This window comes from Lycorma delicatula, chromosome 11 (assembly GCF_047948215.1).
Source record: "Lycorma delicatula isolate Av1 chromosome 11, ASM4794821v1, whole genome shotgun sequence".
In the NCBI taxonomy this organism is placed as follows: domain Eukaryota; kingdom Metazoa; phylum Arthropoda; class Insecta; order Hemiptera; family Fulgoridae; genus Lycorma; species Lycorma delicatula.
Window position 1 is genome coordinate 75,807,015 of NC_134465.1, and position 19,980 is coordinate 75,826,994.

General features: G+C 28.8%; 1 protein-coding gene across 1 annotated transcript in view; it reads left to right on the forward strand.

Moving 5' to 3' along the window:
* Positions 1-19,980, forward strand: part of LOC142332053 (rapamycin-insensitive companion of mTOR-like) — a 91,197-nt gene that overhangs the window by 40,758 nt on the left and 30,459 nt on the right. The window contains exons 17-22 of the mRNA XM_075378224.1: positions 110-279; positions 3,455-3,662; positions 5,958-6,201; positions 8,731-8,879; positions 12,507-12,600; positions 14,408-14,630. Of these exons, the coding sequence (XP_075234339.1) occupies positions 110-279; positions 3,455-3,662; positions 5,958-6,201; positions 8,731-8,879; positions 12,507-12,600; positions 14,408-14,630 (1,088 nt within the window). The remainder of the gene's footprint in view (positions 1-109; positions 280-3,454; positions 3,663-5,957; positions 6,202-8,730; positions 8,880-12,506; positions 12,601-14,407; positions 14,631-19,980) is intronic.

A 19,980-nucleotide genomic window follows, 5' to 3' on the forward strand; every position in this document is an offset into this window, starting at 1 on the left:
TGAACAGCCAAACATATCAATTTTATTAAAATATATTGTTACTATTAATGTACTATATTTTGTAGTTATTTGTTGTAATGCTTTCTTTATTTGTTGTGGTGCTTTCTAGGAATATTTGGAAGCTATTGTTAAATTACGTCCATCTCTATTACATCTTGGTGATAGTGGTCTGTTGCTTTTAATTCGTTTTCTATCGACTAATGAAGGTTTTATGTATTTACAAGAAGCTAATTTTGTTTCTACACAATTGGAACGTTGGGCTACTCATTATAATTATAAGTATGCAGTAAACTTTATTTACAATTAAAATCTTTTTTGTTCAAAATTCAAAATAATCTTGATTTTTTGTAGAGAAAATAGTATTAAACAAAGTTATATGGTTCATTCATTGAGAAGTGGTGCAGTTGTTTCTAATATGCCTCTATCTGTGGAAGATTGATGGATCAAAATCTAGCTGTATTGATAAAATTTTAATACCAAGTATTTTCAGTTCTGTCATCCCCTATATACCTTTAGGTATCAGATTATAATTAGCTTTACACACTAGCCTATGTAATATAACTAACACAAAGCCACAAAAGGTGTCATAATAAAAGGTTGTCAGCCTTAAGTAAATAAAAGCGTACTGAAAATGTAAGATTCTTGATTGTCATATGATTCGTTCACCCACACGTACTAAAAATATGACTCCAAAAACATGGCTCTAACAAAAATTATATCTTGTCATGGTACCAGTGGTGAAGAATTAGTTTTGATTACTAAAGATGAGTTTGTTTTTTACTGATTATGTTTCGATGAATTTATTCAAGTTTTAGTTTACAAAACCAATGTTTTTGTTTAACTATCTTAAACTTTAAATTAATCTTGCTTTTAAGGTTCAGTTAATGACTGGAATACCTGTTTTGAGTGGTTCATTAATTTAAATTTATTAATTGTATTTGGTGAAATTTTAGGTATTTCTACAAAAATACAGTGAAACCTTCCATATCTGGTTCCTACAAAATAGATTGTCCATATAACTAGACTGATATAACAGTGATTGGCTACTTGGTTTGATACATATTTGTAGTAGCAATATTATAAAATATTCTTCTCTATAATGTAAATTGAATTTGAAATGTATTACTATTAAAATAATGATATTAATAAGTTTTTGCCTGATATTAAAAAAATACCTAACTAGAAACGACCAGAATAATTTCATCAGTTTCATAAAACATGGTTTTAGTAAATGCTGCATTGATTAAAAACTGCATTTTTTTAAAAAGGTAATATCATTAATTGAAGTTAAAAACAATATAAATTACTCAAAAACCATTTAATAAAAATAAAAAATAAAATATTAGATGTCAATTTTAATTTAAAGTAGATACCGTGGGAATTAATAAAAGTAGAATATAAATACAAAACCCATCGGGTTGGTCTAGTGGTTAACGCGTCTTCCCAAATCAGCTGATTTGGAAGTCGAGAGTTACAGCGTTCAAGTCCTAGTAAAGCCAGTTATTTTTATACGGATTTGAATACTAGATCGTGGATACCGATGTTCTTTGGTGGTTGGGTTTCAATTAACCACACATCTCAGGAATGGTTGAACTGAGAATGTACAAGACTACACTTCATTTACACTCACACATATCATCCTCATTCATCCTCTGAAGAATTATCTAAACGCTAGTTACCGGAGGCTAAACAGGAAAAAGAAAAAAGATTATAAATGCAAAAGGAAATTTATATTTTAAATTAATATTGACAATGAAAAATAGTAAATGAATAAAACAAAACAATTTAAAACCTCTAAAGAAATGTACTTCTACATTTTATAAATCAAAATTAATAATAATGATATTAAAAGTAACATTTTTAAAAAGTGATACATTAACAATTAGATTATTCAAGTCAGCAGTGGAAGAGATTATCCAATTTAAGTTAACTATAGATTATAAGTATACTCTGCACATGGACTAGTCATCTCGCTTTTAGTGTAGATTATAATAAGATAAAAGTTTATTTCAAGAAAGACATAAAGAATAAGTGTTTACCATAGAAATACCTTCTTTGATAAAAAAAATTTAGATAAAATAAATGTTTAATGATGGTTATTCAATAATTAAACATACAAATAACTGTACAGCAAAAATGGTTTATTAAATAAATACAATTTTTTGTCTACTTTTCCATGTAATCCCTACCAACTTCTCTGCACTTTTCCAATCTTTTTGCATTTCTTCTTGTTCCCTCAACGAAGAATTCTCTACCTTGATCTCGAAGCCAGTTTTGTACTTTTTTCTTTATCTCTTCGTTGTTGTTGAATTTGATCCAGTGCAAAGCTTCTTTCATCAGACCAAACAGATAAGAGCTTCCAACCCACTTTGCCAATAGTTTTCAGCATCAGTTGTTCTGTATGAGTTTGAATGTTGTCTTGAAGAAGAAGCACACCTTTCCTCTACCATCCTGGGCATTTCCTCTTCATTTCCTCTTCGAGTTTGTTCTCAATCATGGCTGAGTAGTATAAGCTGTTGATAGTGTGTTGCTCCTCCAATTAATCAAAGAAAAATCGGATCATAAGCACTCCAAAAGATGGTTAACATGACCTTACCAGCTGATGGTTGCGTTTTGAATTTCTTTTGGACAGGTGATTCAGGGTGTTTTCACTGCATGCTTTGACGCTTGGACTCCGGCTCAAAATGATGTATCCAAGTTTCATCATAGGTTAAAATCCTGTTCAAAATTGTGTCACCTTTATTATTGAAACAATTTTTGAGTTCAGTGCAAAAGTGAAATCTCTCAGCTTTGTGATGAACAGTAAGCTCTCTGGGAACTTACCTTGCACAATTCTTATTACATTTTTCAACAATTTGTTTAACTGTAAGTCGTTAGTCTTCTTGGATAAGTGAATCAATACGAGAATCTAACACCAAAGTCAACACTCTCTCTGGCCACCCAGAACTGTGCTTGTCAGCCATGCTTTTGCGGCCATTTTAAAATTTTTCCACCAATGCGTAAAAAGTCACACAGTTCATGCAACTACTGCTGTATTGTTTGTTCATCTGAGGGAATATTTCTGATGGTTGTACACTTTCTGAAAGTAAAAATTGGATCACAGAACGCCGTTCTTAAAAAGTAGACAGGCCATCATAATTAAGACTTTAGAGGTTATGTTTATGTAAATATTAATCGACCAACTGACTAACACTTCCCAAGATTGCCAACCATCATTTAAAAAAGTTTCAATTGCCTGCATTAAGCTTTACCTTTACTAAAAATATTTGTTTATTGAATGACCCTTATACATAATTAAGAATATTTAAAAATATCAAACCATCTGCCCCTTTTGTTATTCAATAAATGATATTTCCTTATTGCTGATTACAAAAATAAGTTTATCTTATCTAATATCTTATATCATCTATCTTTTGGGTTATTTATTTTTATTTGTTGCAATATTTTATTTCAGATATGTATGTCTTATTGAAAGCCAGTTATGCGATTCATTGACACTTCATCAACGTGGTGAAGATGGACGGTATTGTGCTAGAATAAGTGGTGCCAAACATTCACCAAGTGATGTTTTTCTACCACCACACTTGTACGGACAGTTGACCCAACATGAAGCTGGGTTTAACACATTAAAACAAGATGAAAATATACAAAAATTAATTAAAGTTAGTTTTAATTTATTATTTATTATTATTTTTTTTTTTATATCTAGATAATTAAGATAAATACTCAGTCAGAGAAATTTAATACAGCTGAAAAATATGATGATAAAAGATTGATTGCCTTAGAAGTTATATGTTAACGAAAAATGTGATTAAAAAAAATGTACTTGATAACTATTAAATCTTGTTCTTTTTGCACATTATTATTGTGCTTTGCTATTCATTCAAAGAAAATATAAAAATTACAAAAAAAATAAGCATAGAAGGTAGTGTTTCCAATAGTGCAATTTTAATGTTTTGTAGCATTAATAACTTTTTGTTTAAAGATAATATAGAAATTTTTAATTTAATGTATGTAAAAACAGAGCTTTATCATTTAAGTCTGTCTATAAATTTTTCTAATGGTTGTTTCAGTATCACAATAAAATCAACCTAATCAAAAGTCAGATAGACAAGAATGAGTTCAGTACTGTATTCCATGCTTTTGTGAATGACTGAACTTGTTTTTAAGAGTTGGTTGAGATTTCCAGCTGTTTTAAGGGGAAATTCAGTCGTTTCTCCACTATTAATTAAAATGATAAAACTATGCATTACTATAATGATTGTATTGTTTAATGAAAAAAAACATGTTTCTACCTTTACTGAAAAATAAAACCAACAATCTTGTTTTCTAAATGGTTGCCATATATTAAATAAATTGAGTATATATATATTTTAAATCAGCCTTTGAATATTAAATAAATAAATATTAATATTAAATAGTAAATATTATTAGAGCCATTTGAAAATTAAATATGTAAGATTGAGATTATAAAATTCTGTTACTAAAATAGTAATTTTTTTATATATAAGGGATAGTTAAAAACTAAAGGAAAATTTTTATTTCTCTTTTTATTATATTTCTCACAACACTGATTGTTCTGGTAAATCATAACTTCATACAGTTTATATATTGAAAGTATTGTTTCATTTTTAGCAGTTTTTGGTTTTATTTATAAATGGATTTAAAAGGAGTGGTACTATGTCTGATTGCACCGAAGAAGAAATATGAGCAGTGATACATTTTCAAAATTCAGGGAGGGTGAAACCATCAGATTATTCAGAGACTGCAACTGCAATATGGAGAAAATTGTTTGACTGGAAGCAACGTATGTGAATCGATTAGTCACTTTTATAAAGGTAGGATTTATTCGTTTGATGAACAAAAAGATACGTCTTCTCTTCACATCAAAATAATTAAAAGTTGCAAAGAAAAATGGTTCACAATAATCAACAAATTAAAGTTGGTGAAATTGTGAGTTGAATGTAAGCCATACCTCAGTATTTACAAACATCCTTGGTTCTTTAAACTTTCAAAAAGGTTGTGCTTATTGTATTTCATGTTAACTGAAGACATTTTAAAGAGAATTATTTGAAAATTTTCGTAAAGCATTCTAAGGATGACTGGAAATTCATTTCTGAATTGGATAATTACCATTGATGGGATAGTTTTCATCACTTTTAACTAGAAAGTAAGCAACAAGTTTAGTCTGGAAACATTTGTTAACTCCTATGGAAAAGAAATGTTAAATTCACATATTTTCACTAAAGTTGATGATGATTACATTGTAGGAAAGTCCAGTTTTTATTCATTTTACACCTAAAGGTGAAACAGTGAATAGTTAAAATTACTGTGAGCTATTGTGATCACTGAAGGAAAAATTCAAATCCAATAGAATTATAAATTATTTTATTTGAATATTTTAATGAGAAAATTGTTAAAATTGATCTGAACGTATATATTCTGATTTTTGTAAAACAAAACAAGAAACAACAAAAAAATGTTGGCCTGATATGGAAACTTCAAAAGAAAAAAATCCTTTAATAAAACTAAACTAGAAAATAGCAAGAAAACTGGAATTTTCATACGTCATGAAATATACAACAAAAGGTTTTTTGATATTCGCCAAAATAAGACATTATACCATAGTGATTGAATCAGAAAGCCTATAAGTAGCATCGAGATGATGCTTGACTTCATATCACTGACAAAAAGCAATCCATTGCATTCAGTAGTTTTCATTCCTTTGCGTTCCTTTCATGAATGCATTTCCTTTGTATTCATTTAGTGACAGTAAATGAACACCTAACCTAATCTAGTTTAATGAACTAAATGTACTTAGCTAATATACTTGCTCTTGTACATAGATATTCAATTTCTGTAGTTTTTTTTTTTGGAGATATACTTTTCATTTGTAGTAATTTTTAATCTTTGAACTTTTATCAACTAATTATTGATTATTATATATTTTATTGCAGACTGTTATACTCGGTCATTGTCGTACGGATGATGAAATTTTACAGTTGAAAGCTGCGTTATGGGCTTTAGGTCATATCTCCTGTTCACCAGAAGGGGCTAAATGGGCTAGAAATAATCGTGTTACGATGGCGATGATTCATACCGTTCGTTTCTCCCAAGTGTATTCTGTTCGAGCTACTGCATTTTATGCACTTAGCATTACAGCTACAAATCCAGAAGGAGCTACTACTTTAAGATCTGCTGGTAGGTTTTGTTTTTTATTTATTTATTTTTTATTTCTTATCCCTGTGATAATTACTGTGATGTGATTGTAGAATAGTTTTTACATTTGATTATTGAGTTTAGGAAAAAATGTATGTACTGTATAAGACAACAGGCTTACTGTTATGATTTTTTACATTGTTTTTTTATTTATAGTTCATTCATTTGCAATCATCGTATATACAACTATCATACTAAGATGGAAATCCAATCATAGGCCTTATGATCATCACCATAGATTTATGAATATTTAATTTATTAATTTTTACTATTACAAAGAAAGCTATTTATAACTATTTAATGGGTTAAGACATTTTTTTAAATTTTGTAATTAAAATAGAATACGTTTTTTATTTAACTCTCTCGTGGTCATTATTTCAACTATCTAATGGTGGTAACTATTAATCTAAAGAAACATTGATTGTGGGTTGATCTTAATCAACCTACCTGTGTGAGTTAAGACTCACACAGTGTATATTTTATTATATCACTAATGCAAAAAAAATTTGGTCTGTACTTAAAGACCTACCTTTACTTAACATAAAAAACTAATAAAAAATTAAATTATTTTTTATTGGGACACTTCAACACCTCTCTCTTCATGATACTCAAGGAAATGTCAAACTCAATATAATGGGAGATTAAACTGTTTACACTTGAATAAAGACCTAATTTCTCTTTCTGAATTACTTTTTATCTTTTTAGAGCTACAAAGTACACAAATCTGAACATATTTTTCAAGTTTTATGAACTGGTGGAATGGTTTTGGGAGTTGTATTGTAGCTGGAATACTTTGTTTACATCCTACTATTTTTCTTAAGGAGAAAGTTCCAATGAGTTGTATAAGATTTTATCTGAATGTTAAATTTGTAAAATTATGTTTATTCGGGGCTGGAGACTTGGTTTGTTTGAACATAGTAAAGCTATTTATATTCATTATAAAGTAAATTTGAAATTTTGTACAAAAATGAATTTCTTCTCCCACCACCACATATAAATAAACTGTCAATCAGTTATTTGCATTTATGTAACGAGTACTTTGAAATTTATCCAAAAAAATATATAAAAACGTTGGGTTAGATTTTTATTTTTTTACAAAAATAAGATTATGTATAAGTACCTATTTCTTTTTCCCTAGACATGATTGTTGTCAAAGAACTTTCTCGTATTTTATATACATAAAAATTAAGATGAGTCGTACACATATATATATATATATATATATATATATATATATATATATAATATGTTGCATTATATATCAGTTTTTAATAGAATAAAGACAATTTGAAAATAAGTAAGAAAATCAATTTCTTCTCCCACCACCACAAATAAATAAAATATCAATCATTTATTTGCATTTATGTAATGAATATTTTGTAATATATCCAAAAAATAATTAAAATGTAAGTTTAAATTTTTTATTTTTTTCAAAAATATGATGACGTGTAGTTCATATTTCGTGTACAGATTGCATAAGATGAGTTGTATACATGCATATAATATGTTTATATATATAATTTTTTAATGGAATAAAGTCAAGTTGAAAATTCGTAAGAGTAAGTGTCTCTTTTACCACTGCTATAAATAAAGAAAATATAAATTATTTATTGACATTTATGTAACGAGTGCTTGGTAATATATCCAATATATAAATAAAATTGTAGGGTTAGTTTTCATTTTTTTACAAAAGTAGGATGATCATTTATTTTTTCATCTAGAAATGGTGTTTGTCATAGAACTTTCACATTTTTTTTATTTATGTATAGGGTAAGATGAGTCCTAAACACGTACATAATATATTGCAATATATATCATTTTTTAATAAGGGAGTTATAATGGAATATCATCATATTTAATGGAAAAATAGGATTGTGTAGAATTCATTTTTTTTTATATATATATAAGTGAAGCCATCTAGTATTAAAGTAACTTGTAAGGTAGATCTGAATGAAAGAAAAAGCCAGTTCATTCTATTTTTTCTTCAAAACTGAACACAATTTTACTTAAAGTTTTAATTTTCGAAAGAAAATATCAGTTGTGAAATGAATATCTGCTGACTTCAGAAATTAAATTTGTTTATTGATTTTTTTTTTTAAATTTTATACTGCATTAAAATATATATTCTCATCAAGCTAATAGATCCATTATTATAATAATTGAATCTGTGTATTTTTATGTTATACACTTTTTACAAGGAAAGTAGTTAAAGAAAAATGTCTATCTGCAATACAGCCAGATTATTTTGAGTAACATAGTACAGCACTATGAGAGAAGGTTTAAGTATGTTGCTTAGCTATTTTTAATAAATTATCTGTCCATTTAAAAATTTATCCACTAATTTATTTAAAATTAAATTAAAAGGTTCTTTTTCTGAATTGGTATTATTTTACTTATAAATTTTGAAATAAAACAATACTTAAATGCCACACAATATAATACAATAAATAAAAAAACAAAAGAACATTAAAAAAATAAATAGATCATTTATCAGAAGATTTTTTTTTGTAGGTTGGCACACTGTTAGACATCACCGACATGAAAAATGGCCTGTTTTGGCATCGATGGATGTATTGGAAGATGTTTTGCTTGTTGACAATGCTGATAATGATAAGGATTTAAATCGAACTAGTGTGTATAGTAACGATGGTGTAGATCAGGTATGTAGATTAAATTTTAAAGCTTATATGTATTATTTTTCCAGTGTATGGTGGATGAACACAGTCACTATTGAAATATTGCTTTGAGAATTACTTAATATAGTTATCAGATTAAATTTTTTTCTCTTATTTTAACAATTACTTTATCACATGTTCATATTTTTATCTTAATGTGTAAGAGATGTATTCTGTATGGCAGTTAAGCAGATTTGCAAGAATAGAAAACAAACAAACTGAAAAAAAAAATAGAGAATAAATTTCTAATAAAATAAACGACAATAAATATTTCAACAAATTGCATTCTAGCTGCGGAAAATATTAATTTAAAATTTGTGTTTTTTTTTGTATGATAATAAACAACTATCTTCAGAATTTAAAAATGTTATTAATTTATTGAAATAATAATTCTTTGTTGAAGAAGCAGAGATCTCTGCAAAAGTGCTAATCAAGAGACCAAAAAAGGAAAAACATAAATCCAAAAAGTTTTTTTTTTTATTTTAATGGATTGTAAAAGAAGTGTATGTAGGAGGTCTGTTCAGAATATAACTGTATAATGGAACTTTATTTTTTTAATCTTTATTGTTATAGCATATTATTGATCCTTGTACCCTTCAAAGTATTCCCATCCCCTGTTCACAACTTTTCCAGGTGGTGTTACCATTTTGCAAAGCAGTTTTCGATAGCTTTATTTGAAATAGCGTGTAAGGACCATGACGAATTTGCTTTAATGTGATCAATACTCTCAAAAGGTACTCATCACTGATTATCTTTCATCACTGATTATAATTTCAGAGATAGGAAAAAATCACAAGGAGCCAGTTCTGGCGAGTAGGTAGGCTGAGGGAGTATAGTCATTTGATTTTTGACACAAAACTGACAAATTGACAAAGCTGATTGTGCAGATGCATTATTGTGGTGAAGGAATTGTGAGTTGTCTCATCAAAATTCTGGTCTCTTCCTGTGGATTTTTTCACATAATCATTGTAAAAGGCCTTGATAGGTAGGTGTGGTTCTCTGATTCACCCTGAGGCAAGAATTCTAAATTCACAATTCCATTAAAACCCTTAACTCACAAGGTGGCATATGTCATACCACTCGACTATTTTGAAATGGTGTCCCTTGTTTCAATGCCCCCACCACCCGAGTACCTTTTGCGTGTGTTCTTTTCTTTCAGTTGCCATTGTTATTTGTTACCTTCAGTGCTTGTTAGGGTAATGTCATCCTGCAGTTCCTTGTACTGGTTATCATGTTGTACACTTCTATATTTTAAAGTTTGTTGATTCTGTGTACCTCTTTTTGTACAGTCTATTTTTTAATTACTTCATTCTCTTTTCTTTATTTTTAAGTTATGAGTCTTTTTTTTTGTTAGAAGTTGTTATATTTTTTTTGTAGTGGTAAAAAACTATTATTTCATAAAAGATAATTACATTTTTCGTTGTGTATTTTGGAACTATTTTAATTGTATATAATGAATAGTAATCCTTGTGTTAGTAATGCTTCAACTGATGATCCTGAAATCATAAATAGTTTGGCGGATGATTTTTTTTTTATGAAGACCTTAGTGATGTAGATAATGCTGACATTGATAAAGATTATGTTATTGAAAGTGATTACAACACTTCATTTGAACAAAGTTAAGATAGTCCAGATGGTGAATCAGTCACTTTTATTATGGCAAAAATAGGCTTAAATGGTCAACTGAACCTTTCCACATGAGAAATACCAGAACTCAGTGGTACTATGTCATGGTCCATCTTCCAGGACTAAAACAACATGAGCGTGCCTTAGGTTCGAAACCAGAACCAATTGAAACTTAGGGTCTAATTATTGATGATGATCTATTATGCAGAATCATATACTTTACTAATATAAAACTTCAGATAGTTAATTTTAGTCACAATCTGTCAAGCAGGCAGTGATATTCAGCCCTTACAGGTGTATCAAAATTTTACTCAAAAATTAATAGATTACTAAATAGATTATATGTAAATTTTTCACATAATTTAATGTCCCTTAGTTAGCAAAGATACTTTTTGATGGTGTTTAGTCCCATTTAAATATCCTTAAATTGTGGGTGGGGGCAAACAACCTTTTTTTGTCATTTCTGGGCTCAAAATCACATTTTACTTATTAGATGATACTGTTAGTTAATATGATGATCTAATTGTGTATTTGGGCGATTTCATTTTGGGATTTGGTGTAGTGAGCCCGATTTTGTTTTGTTTTGTTATCTTCAGACTGGATGAACTGATTATGAAATTTTGTCCAATGACTTATGGATATTTGTCATTAATGTCATTTAACCTGCTTTTAAAATAGATGAAAAACTGAATTTGGGAAACTCTTGTTACAATAAATTTCTTTTTCTAGATATTCTAACTTTGTGATATATATATATATATATATATATATATATATATATATATATATATATAAAATGTGTGTCTCTTAAAATAAAATTGCTGATTTATTCTGTGTTTAATCATTTAAGATTAAAAAATGATGAAAAGTAGTGTATGAAATTTGTACTTTACATGTAACATTGAAAATATTTTTGTTTGTAAAATGCAAGACACCCAACATCAACCAACCATTCATAGCCAACAAATTCATTGATGTACCTTCAGATTTCATTACATTGCATTATAATATAATCATAAGAACATTTAATGTACTTATATTTTAATGTTTTCAGAAGATCTGAAGGGTATGATTGCTACTGTACTTGATTGTCCTCGATTCAAGTATATCTTCAAGTTTTTCGTTGAACTATATACTTAGCAAATGATTCATTGTAAATGAAAGCCTGGTACAAAGCTGCCTTTGTATATACACATACAGCAAGCAACCTTATTAAAAAAAGAACACCCCCTTCTTTTTTTCTTTCCCTCCCAACTAATGTGTTTGAAGGAAAGATTCTGTATAATTTTCTAAAAAAGTATGATTTAAATTGTAAATGATAATGTAATTTTAAAAAAGGTTTGAGTATGATCTCAACCATATCCTTGCTTAAAAATATTTTAGATGGCATAGAAAATCTAATTCTATAGGATTGCAAAGACATCAAAGTTCTTTGAGTTGATGAACTGCAAACCATTATCAAACAACTGTTTGAAGTTAAAAGGCAAAATTATGACTGGTTCAGATAATATCTGTTAACAGTGTCTAACAAATGTTGAAGTTAATTATAAAAATAATAAAAATCTGATAATTAACTATTTCTTTTAGCCACTGCTGTTGAATTTGTTGCTGAGGAGTAGTCTGGTTGTTTTCTGTATTTTTAAGAATGAAAAGTTCTACTGAATTTGTTATGCAGTACTTCATGTCATTTACTCTACCACTTCTAAAGGGATTATTTCCCCCGCATCAGGAATCATATTTCTCCTATTTGAGCTTTCAAAAATCAGGAAGCATAAATTTTTATCCTTAATTAGTAAGGTCTTAATAGGATTTATTATGCAATCATTTAAATTAATGTGACTCGGAACTGGCATGAAAGCTCACTGTGTATATGCACCTGTGTGTTTACATTTGCTTGTGTACACAGCTTTGTTGTTATAAGATTTCTGTTATGATGATTCAGTGTATATTAATACTGTTTTGAAAAGTTTCTTGGCTTTATTTTAGATTGGAAAAAGTGGAATCTTTTACCTTCCAAAGGATCCCTCTACTACTACTGGCAGCACAAGTGATAATGATGAATTCATGTTGAATTTACCAGGTAATATGATTAAAAATTACTTCATCATTTTCTTCATAATGATCCATCTGTCATCAGATTTACTAATTTGTTGTATTAATATGTAATCTACCAATTTTGTTATTTCTTTATAAAACCACCAAAAATCTCTGTCCTCTTCCAGACGTCTTCATTTCAGATTTTTTCAACCTAGGAAATTATCAGCATTTTCTTGTAAAACCACATTTCAAAGGTTGTTTTTCATTTTTACTTTTTCCTTTTACCTGTATTTCACTACTATAAAATTACTAAACTCTACACTAATATTTTCAGTAATTTCTTTTTAATTAGATCTGTATATGATATTGGAGAGATTATTTCTGCACAAAAGATGTTCTTGCTGTGCCAATCTACTTTTGATGAATGTATTACTTTATTACCTACGTAAAAAAAAAAGTTGAAATTTTTGGTATGTTGTTTTCACCAGTTTTAATACTTAATTCCTTATTATCCTCATTTCTGTTACATTTCATCATGTTTTTTTTTTTACTTTAATTTATTTCAAGATTGGATTTCTTTCTCAATAATAAATACATACCATTCAGTATTTCTTCTAATTCTTATTTTGTTTTTGTGCCAAAAGTACAATTTCATCATCAAATCTATACATTTCTTTTTTTTGTGGTTATTCTAATTTGAACCCTGGTAGTTCTTATATTGCACAATTATTCCTATGTACAAGTTGAAAAACAACAGGATCAAACTGTATCCTTATCTCATTACTTTCTGAATCTATTACATATTGAATACTTTGTTTGCTAAATCTATTTCTTATTTATATACAATGAAAAGAATGTGAATGGGTAGCTAGCAAATGCAGTACATAATATGTACTGTAGAATAAGTATTCCATTTAAAGAAAGTGTGTACAAATTGAAGGCCTTTATGTTTTGACAACAAAAACCCTCTGAAGTACTAGAAATAGGAAATGGAGAAAATACAATGAACATCGGTTAGTAGAACCACTGGTTATTTGGAGCAGTTCTTTAAAAACCGATGTTATAATTCATGTAAAATTATTCTGGTTTAATGCTGCTTCCCAAAATGCTGCTTATAAATCTCATTAGATTTTATGTTTCTTTATTTTAGTTATAAATTAACACAATTTATTCATGATTTATGTCATTAAACATGGTTTAAATGCTTTAGGAATAGAGGTAACTTCTTAAACACTAGGAGAAAATTTTTGTGTGTACCGGTCTGCACAGTATTCCTTCAAGTTGTGGGAGTGATGACCAAAAAAATTACTCAAAAACTGGATAAAGTTGAAGGTGAATCCTAAGTGATATGCATATCTATGCAAGTTGCAAAAAAATTCATTGACGACTTCAGCAGAAGTCTATGCAACAAGGTTGTGAAGGAAGCCTGCTAGCAGAACTGCACAAGTTTATAGAAGTTTATGCCAAGTTTGTAGAGATGATAGGGAGATGACAGACCAAAATATAAGAATTTTTTCAAAAAGTTTATCAAAATTAAAGAACATATTTTTGTATTTTACTGCCAGTAAAAGGAAGTCATTGACCGTTTGCATCAACAATCAAGGTGCGCTGTACAATTTTTATTGCATTTAAAATGAGTGATGTTTACGATAAATTAATGAATATGAAATTTTGTGTAAAGTGGGAAAATCCTTTACAAAAATGTTTGTAATGTTACAAATATCTATTAAATGGGGATGAAGTTTTAAGTTACATTGTTATTTATTATTATTTCTGATTTACATTAGTTTATATAATTGATTTCTTTATGTAAAATATGTGATGAATTATTTTTCATGACTTGTTATTAGGTTCATCAGGAATGATGCCGACAATTACTGGTAAATCAGCAACTTTACCGCATTACATAGGTAGTGGTAGTGGGATGGGTAGTTCGATGAGGTATCACCACAATCGAAGTGTTAGCGAGAGTAAAGCTGATACGGTATTGACTATAAATGATATTAATTTAACACCTCAACAATCGCAATATTATTATGATGCATCAAGTGCTATTGATATAAATGATATCAGGTAAATGAATCGTTTTAATATGTTAATTTTATTGTATTTAGGTGAAATAGATATTCACAATTATTATTACCAGTACTTAATTGTTTAAAATTTTTTTTTTTATTATGACTAAAAGATAGCATTAAAGTACTTAAATTCTTTTTTTTTATACTTTTCATTATTTTCACCACATCTTAATAAGTTAGTTAAATCCAGTTTTTCAGTCGCATTTGTATGTGAGTGATGTAGGTACCATTCTGTTTTTCTACCGCTGCACTGGTTTTGTGCATGTATTTCTGTTTTCATTGACTAATGAAGGGCCAGCAAGTTAGGGATTTTTTTGCTACATACAACTAGGGACTAATAAATTATAGTGCTGCTTGTTTCTGGATTTTCTGTAGATTTTTTATTACATTCTTTTGATTGCCCTTTTGATCTCAATATTTATAATCTGTTAATATTTGATTTAGAACTTCAAATATATAAAAAAAAATAACTTCCTAATTTTTAATTCAATTTTGTGTTACAGTGTGTTCTTAAAAGTAACCAAAAATTTATTATAATTTAAACCTTTGTACTTTCCCAGCGAATGTAGCCAGAATTGTTATATTAAAGGGAAAAATATGGTGATCATATCAGAAATGGGATATTTTTTTGCAGATCTAAACATTTTAGTGTCCAACTAGTTCATATACACTAAAATCCGTATTTATATGTATATATGTGCATACATTATGTATGCACTCCTGTTGGCTTTATATCTTAGGATTAGCCAAACCAGTTTTTTTTCAAATTTGACATAAATATTTCTGTATGTGGGGCATCGCTCGTATTAATTTTTTTCCAAAATTATTTTAAGGGGATGGGGTATGTTCAAAAGCGTTTTAGAAAAAACTTTATTAAAGCACATTTGTTACCTACAATGTATATATAAATACCAACAAAACTGGAATTATGTTTTTTTTTTATTTTACTTTCTCTCCCTTCGGTTTAAATATTTTTTAGACATTTTTTGAAAGTCTATACTTCATATAGAGAGTTATCAAAAAATGTTTACAATTTGTTTGAAATTATAGACTAGACCTGAAATGCTGAAAGGTTTTTTGAAAATTCTCATTTTCTTATTTTAGTCTTATTGAAGGGGGTGTTAGATTTAGAGAAAACTTTACTTAAGCAAATTTGTTAAACTTGACCTGCATATGAATATTATTAGAAAACGTTTTCTTAAAATTTAATCCTTACCTCTAAAAAAAAATACAGGTGATTATAAATTGCAAGGAAATATCTCAGGAGGTGATTCTATAGCCAAAATTTAAGAAAAAAAGTTAATATAAACATAGGTCAGAAAACGGTTTGTTAGAAAGTTTCAGCTTGTAAAACATTTAGCTTTCTGCTCCCTCTGTGAAATTAAACCTTACCAAAATTCTTGGGGTACAAATCAAGGGGTAAATTTGGTGCTTCCTTATAATTTTTGGTTTAAGAAATTGGATAAAAGTGGTTGCAGACCTTTATCTCACTTAGGTTTTTTTAAAAAAAAAACGTTTTGTCAGAAAATACTTTTTTTTAAGTTTGGAATAAAATAACTTTGTTAATCTACCAATTAACAAATAAAAATTGTAATTAACTTTTTATAGAATTTAATTCTAAGAAAATCATTGGAAATAATGTCTATTAAAATTAAACACAAATTTGAGAAGTTCAACTTTAATAAAAAATAAAATACACAAACTGGATCAGTAAAGTGATACGATCTTAAATAGAACAATTTTCATCAGTATTTGAGCAACGTAATGAAAATGAAAACAAATAGAAAGCTCACCAGTAACAGAAAAAATGAATAAAAAACAGAATTTAAAAAAATAAAAATTACATATTTTTTGTTTTTTTCTCTAAAAATTATTAAATATCTAAATGGTTACTTGATAAAGGTGGAAACATTTCTTTGAAGCAGTTACTCAATGTGGCTGCCATTCTGTTCAATGCATACATTATTATTCCTATTAGTAGCTTCAGCTTCTATTACATGATGTCAATATATACAATGTGTATTACTCAATGATACAATTCTTCTTGTGTGCCAATACGAGCAGAATAGACTAATAACTTTATCCAATCCTAAAGGAAAAAGACCACTGGTGTAAGAATGGGAGGTAGAAGTGGCCGTTTTACTGGTTCATTTCGACCAATCAGTCGCTTACTAAATGTATTATTAAAATGATTCATCACATCACAACAGTAGTGAGCTGGTGTGCCATAATTTAAAAATGAAATCTGTGCTCTATCTGCAAGTAGAATATCTTCTAAGAGTTCTATCAGATTTATTTGCAAAAAATGCAAGTACTGCTCGCCATTGAGGTGGCAGTAAGAAAAAAGGACCTATGAGATTATATTACTCTTGTGTCGTGTTGTATGGAATAGGTATAGTTGTTGCTCCTATAACATTCGCCACTTACTTGATTGATAAACATGAAAGGGATGTGACAACCTTCTGGTGCTCAAAATGGGAAGTAGTTGTACCGCATTCAGTATTGCTTCTTCAGCATTGGCATTTCTCACAAAATGTTCATGACCAGCATCAAATTGTGGTTTAAACGTACCTGTTTCTTGAACTCACCTTTCCAAAGCCTCAATTTTTTATGATCCAGTATTCTTCAATCTGGATAATTTTCCTGGTATTCACAGCAAGTATTTTTATATACTTAAACTAAATTAACAACATGTCCATCAACTCTCCAATTGAAAACAAATTTGTGATATCACCCACTGTGAATGATTGATTGAACAGTAACAGCAGAAACACTGTTCAAATGAATATTCAGATACTGGACACTAAACTTGATTAACTGTTATTGCCAATGTATGAAAAAATAAAAATTTTTTATATGTTTTAGGATTTCTTTCAAATTTATTTTTATAATTTTTAGCCTTTGTATGTAAATTGTAGGTTAAAAATATCTTAAGAATTGTATATCGCATCAAAAAGTTATAAAAATTAGGTTTGTCTGTTTAAAAAAAATGAGATTTGCAACTGTATTGGAAAAATGGTAGAGATATCAAATATGTCAGTAGGGGTTTTTCATACACTTAAAAATTGTAGAAAAGTTCCTCATTAAAGTTACTGGTAATATTTCCTTGTTTACAAGATCCCAATGGTGGCACTCATAAAACAATGCAACTGCACTGGAGTTACTTCAGATAAAATTATAAGTATTAGTATACTTATTTCAAATAATTACAAATAAATTAATAAATAATAGCTCCAAAACTATCTTTTTTTGTTAATATTGTAACCAGATTATTGGTTTAGAAACTTGAAACATATTGATTTAATTTTTTTTTAATATTTTTTCCTCTGTATGAAGAAATTGACAAAGCAGTTAAATACATAAAAGGAGATAAAAATTTAATAATAGTTGGAGATTGGAATGCAAGCATTGGGAAAGGCAAGGAAGGAAGTATTGTGGGTGAATAGGAACTGAGTAAAAGGAATGAAAGTGGGTACCGACTTATTGAGTTTTGCACAAAGTGTAATTTAATAATTGCCAACAAAATCATAATAGAAGAATATACACATAGAAAAAGCTTGGTGGACAAGATATCAGAAAGATTATATCATTGTTAAACAAAGATTTAGAAATCAGTTCGTCGACTGCAAAGCATATCCAGGAGCAGACATTGATAGCGACCATAATTTATTGATAATGAAATGTAGATTGGGGTTTAAAAACTTGAAGAAAAGGTCTCAGTTGATTTGGTGGAATTTAGAGAAGCATGAGGAAACGGAGGTAAAGAAGATTTTTGAGGAGGACATCACAAGAGATATGAGTAAAAAAGATAAGGTAGAAAATATATAAGAAGAATGGAAGAATGTTAAAAAGGAAATTCTTAAATCGGCAGACGTCAACTTAGGCAGAACAAAGAGAACTGGTAGAAAACCTTGGATATCAGAGGATATATTGCAGCTGATGGATGAACAACCCACTGGATTGGTCTAGTGGTGAACGCGTCTTCCCAAATCAGCTGATTTTGAGAGTTCCAGCATTGAAGTCCTAGTAAAGACAGTTACTTTTATACTGATTTGAATACTAGATCATGGATACCATTGTTCTTTGGTTGTTGGGTTTCAATTAACCACATATCTCAGGAATGGTAGAACTGAGCCTTTACAAGATTACACTCATACACATCATCCTCATTCGTCTTCTGAAGTAGTACCTGAATGGTAGTTCCTGGAGGTTAAACAGGAAAAAGAAAAAAAAAGCTGATGGATGAACGTAGAAAGTATAAGAAAGCTAGTGATGAAGAAGGTAAAAGGAACTATCACAGTAAGAAATGTTATAAACAGGAAGTGCAAGTTAGCTAAAGAAGGGTGGATTAAAAAAAGTGTTAAGAAGTGGAAAGAAAAATGATCATGATAAAATAGGCTGAGCATGTAGGAAAGTTAGGAGAATTTTGTGGTACATAAATTAAAATCTAATAATAATGTGTTACATAAAGATGGTACACCGATTTATAATATGAAAGAAAAGGTCGATAGGTGGGTGGAATATATTGAAGAGTTGTTCAGAAGAAATCAATTAGAAACTGGTGTTATAAAGGAAAAAGAGGAAGTCAAAGAGGATGAAAAGGGAGATACAATACTGAGATCTGAATTTAATAGAGCATTAAAAGATTTGAATGGCAGAAAGGCTCCTGGAATAGATGGGATACCTGCAGAATTATTGCACAGTGCAGGTGAGAAAGTGGTAGATAGATTATACAAACTGGAGTATACAAAAAAGGGGAAGTTCCGTCAGACTTCAAAAAGGGTGTTATTGTCAGGATACCAAAGAAATCAGGAGCAGATAAATGTGAAGAACACAGAACAATTAGCTTAACTTCTCATGCATTAAAAATCTTAACTAGAATTGTGTACAGAAGAATTGAGAGGGGAGTGGAAGAAGTATTAGGAGAAGACCAATTTAGTTTCAGGAATAGTATAGGGACAAGGGAAGCAATTTTAGCACTCAGATTAATAGTAGAAGGAAGAGTAAAGAAAAACAAACCATTATACTTGGCATTTATAAACTTAGAAAAGGAATTTGATAATGTAGACTGGTGTAAAATGTTCAGCATTTTAAAAAAATTAGGGTTAAAGTATAGAGATAGAAGAACAATTCCTAATATTTACAATGCAACAGTAATAAAAGAAGAACATAAGAAAGAAGCCATAATAAAAAAGGGTGTTTGACAAGGTTATTCCCTATCTCCATTACTTTTTAATCTTTACATAGAATTAGCAGTTAATGATGTTAAAGAACAATTTAGATCCGGAGTAACAGTGCAAGGTGAAAAGATAAAGATGCTACAATTTTCTGTTGATATAGTAATT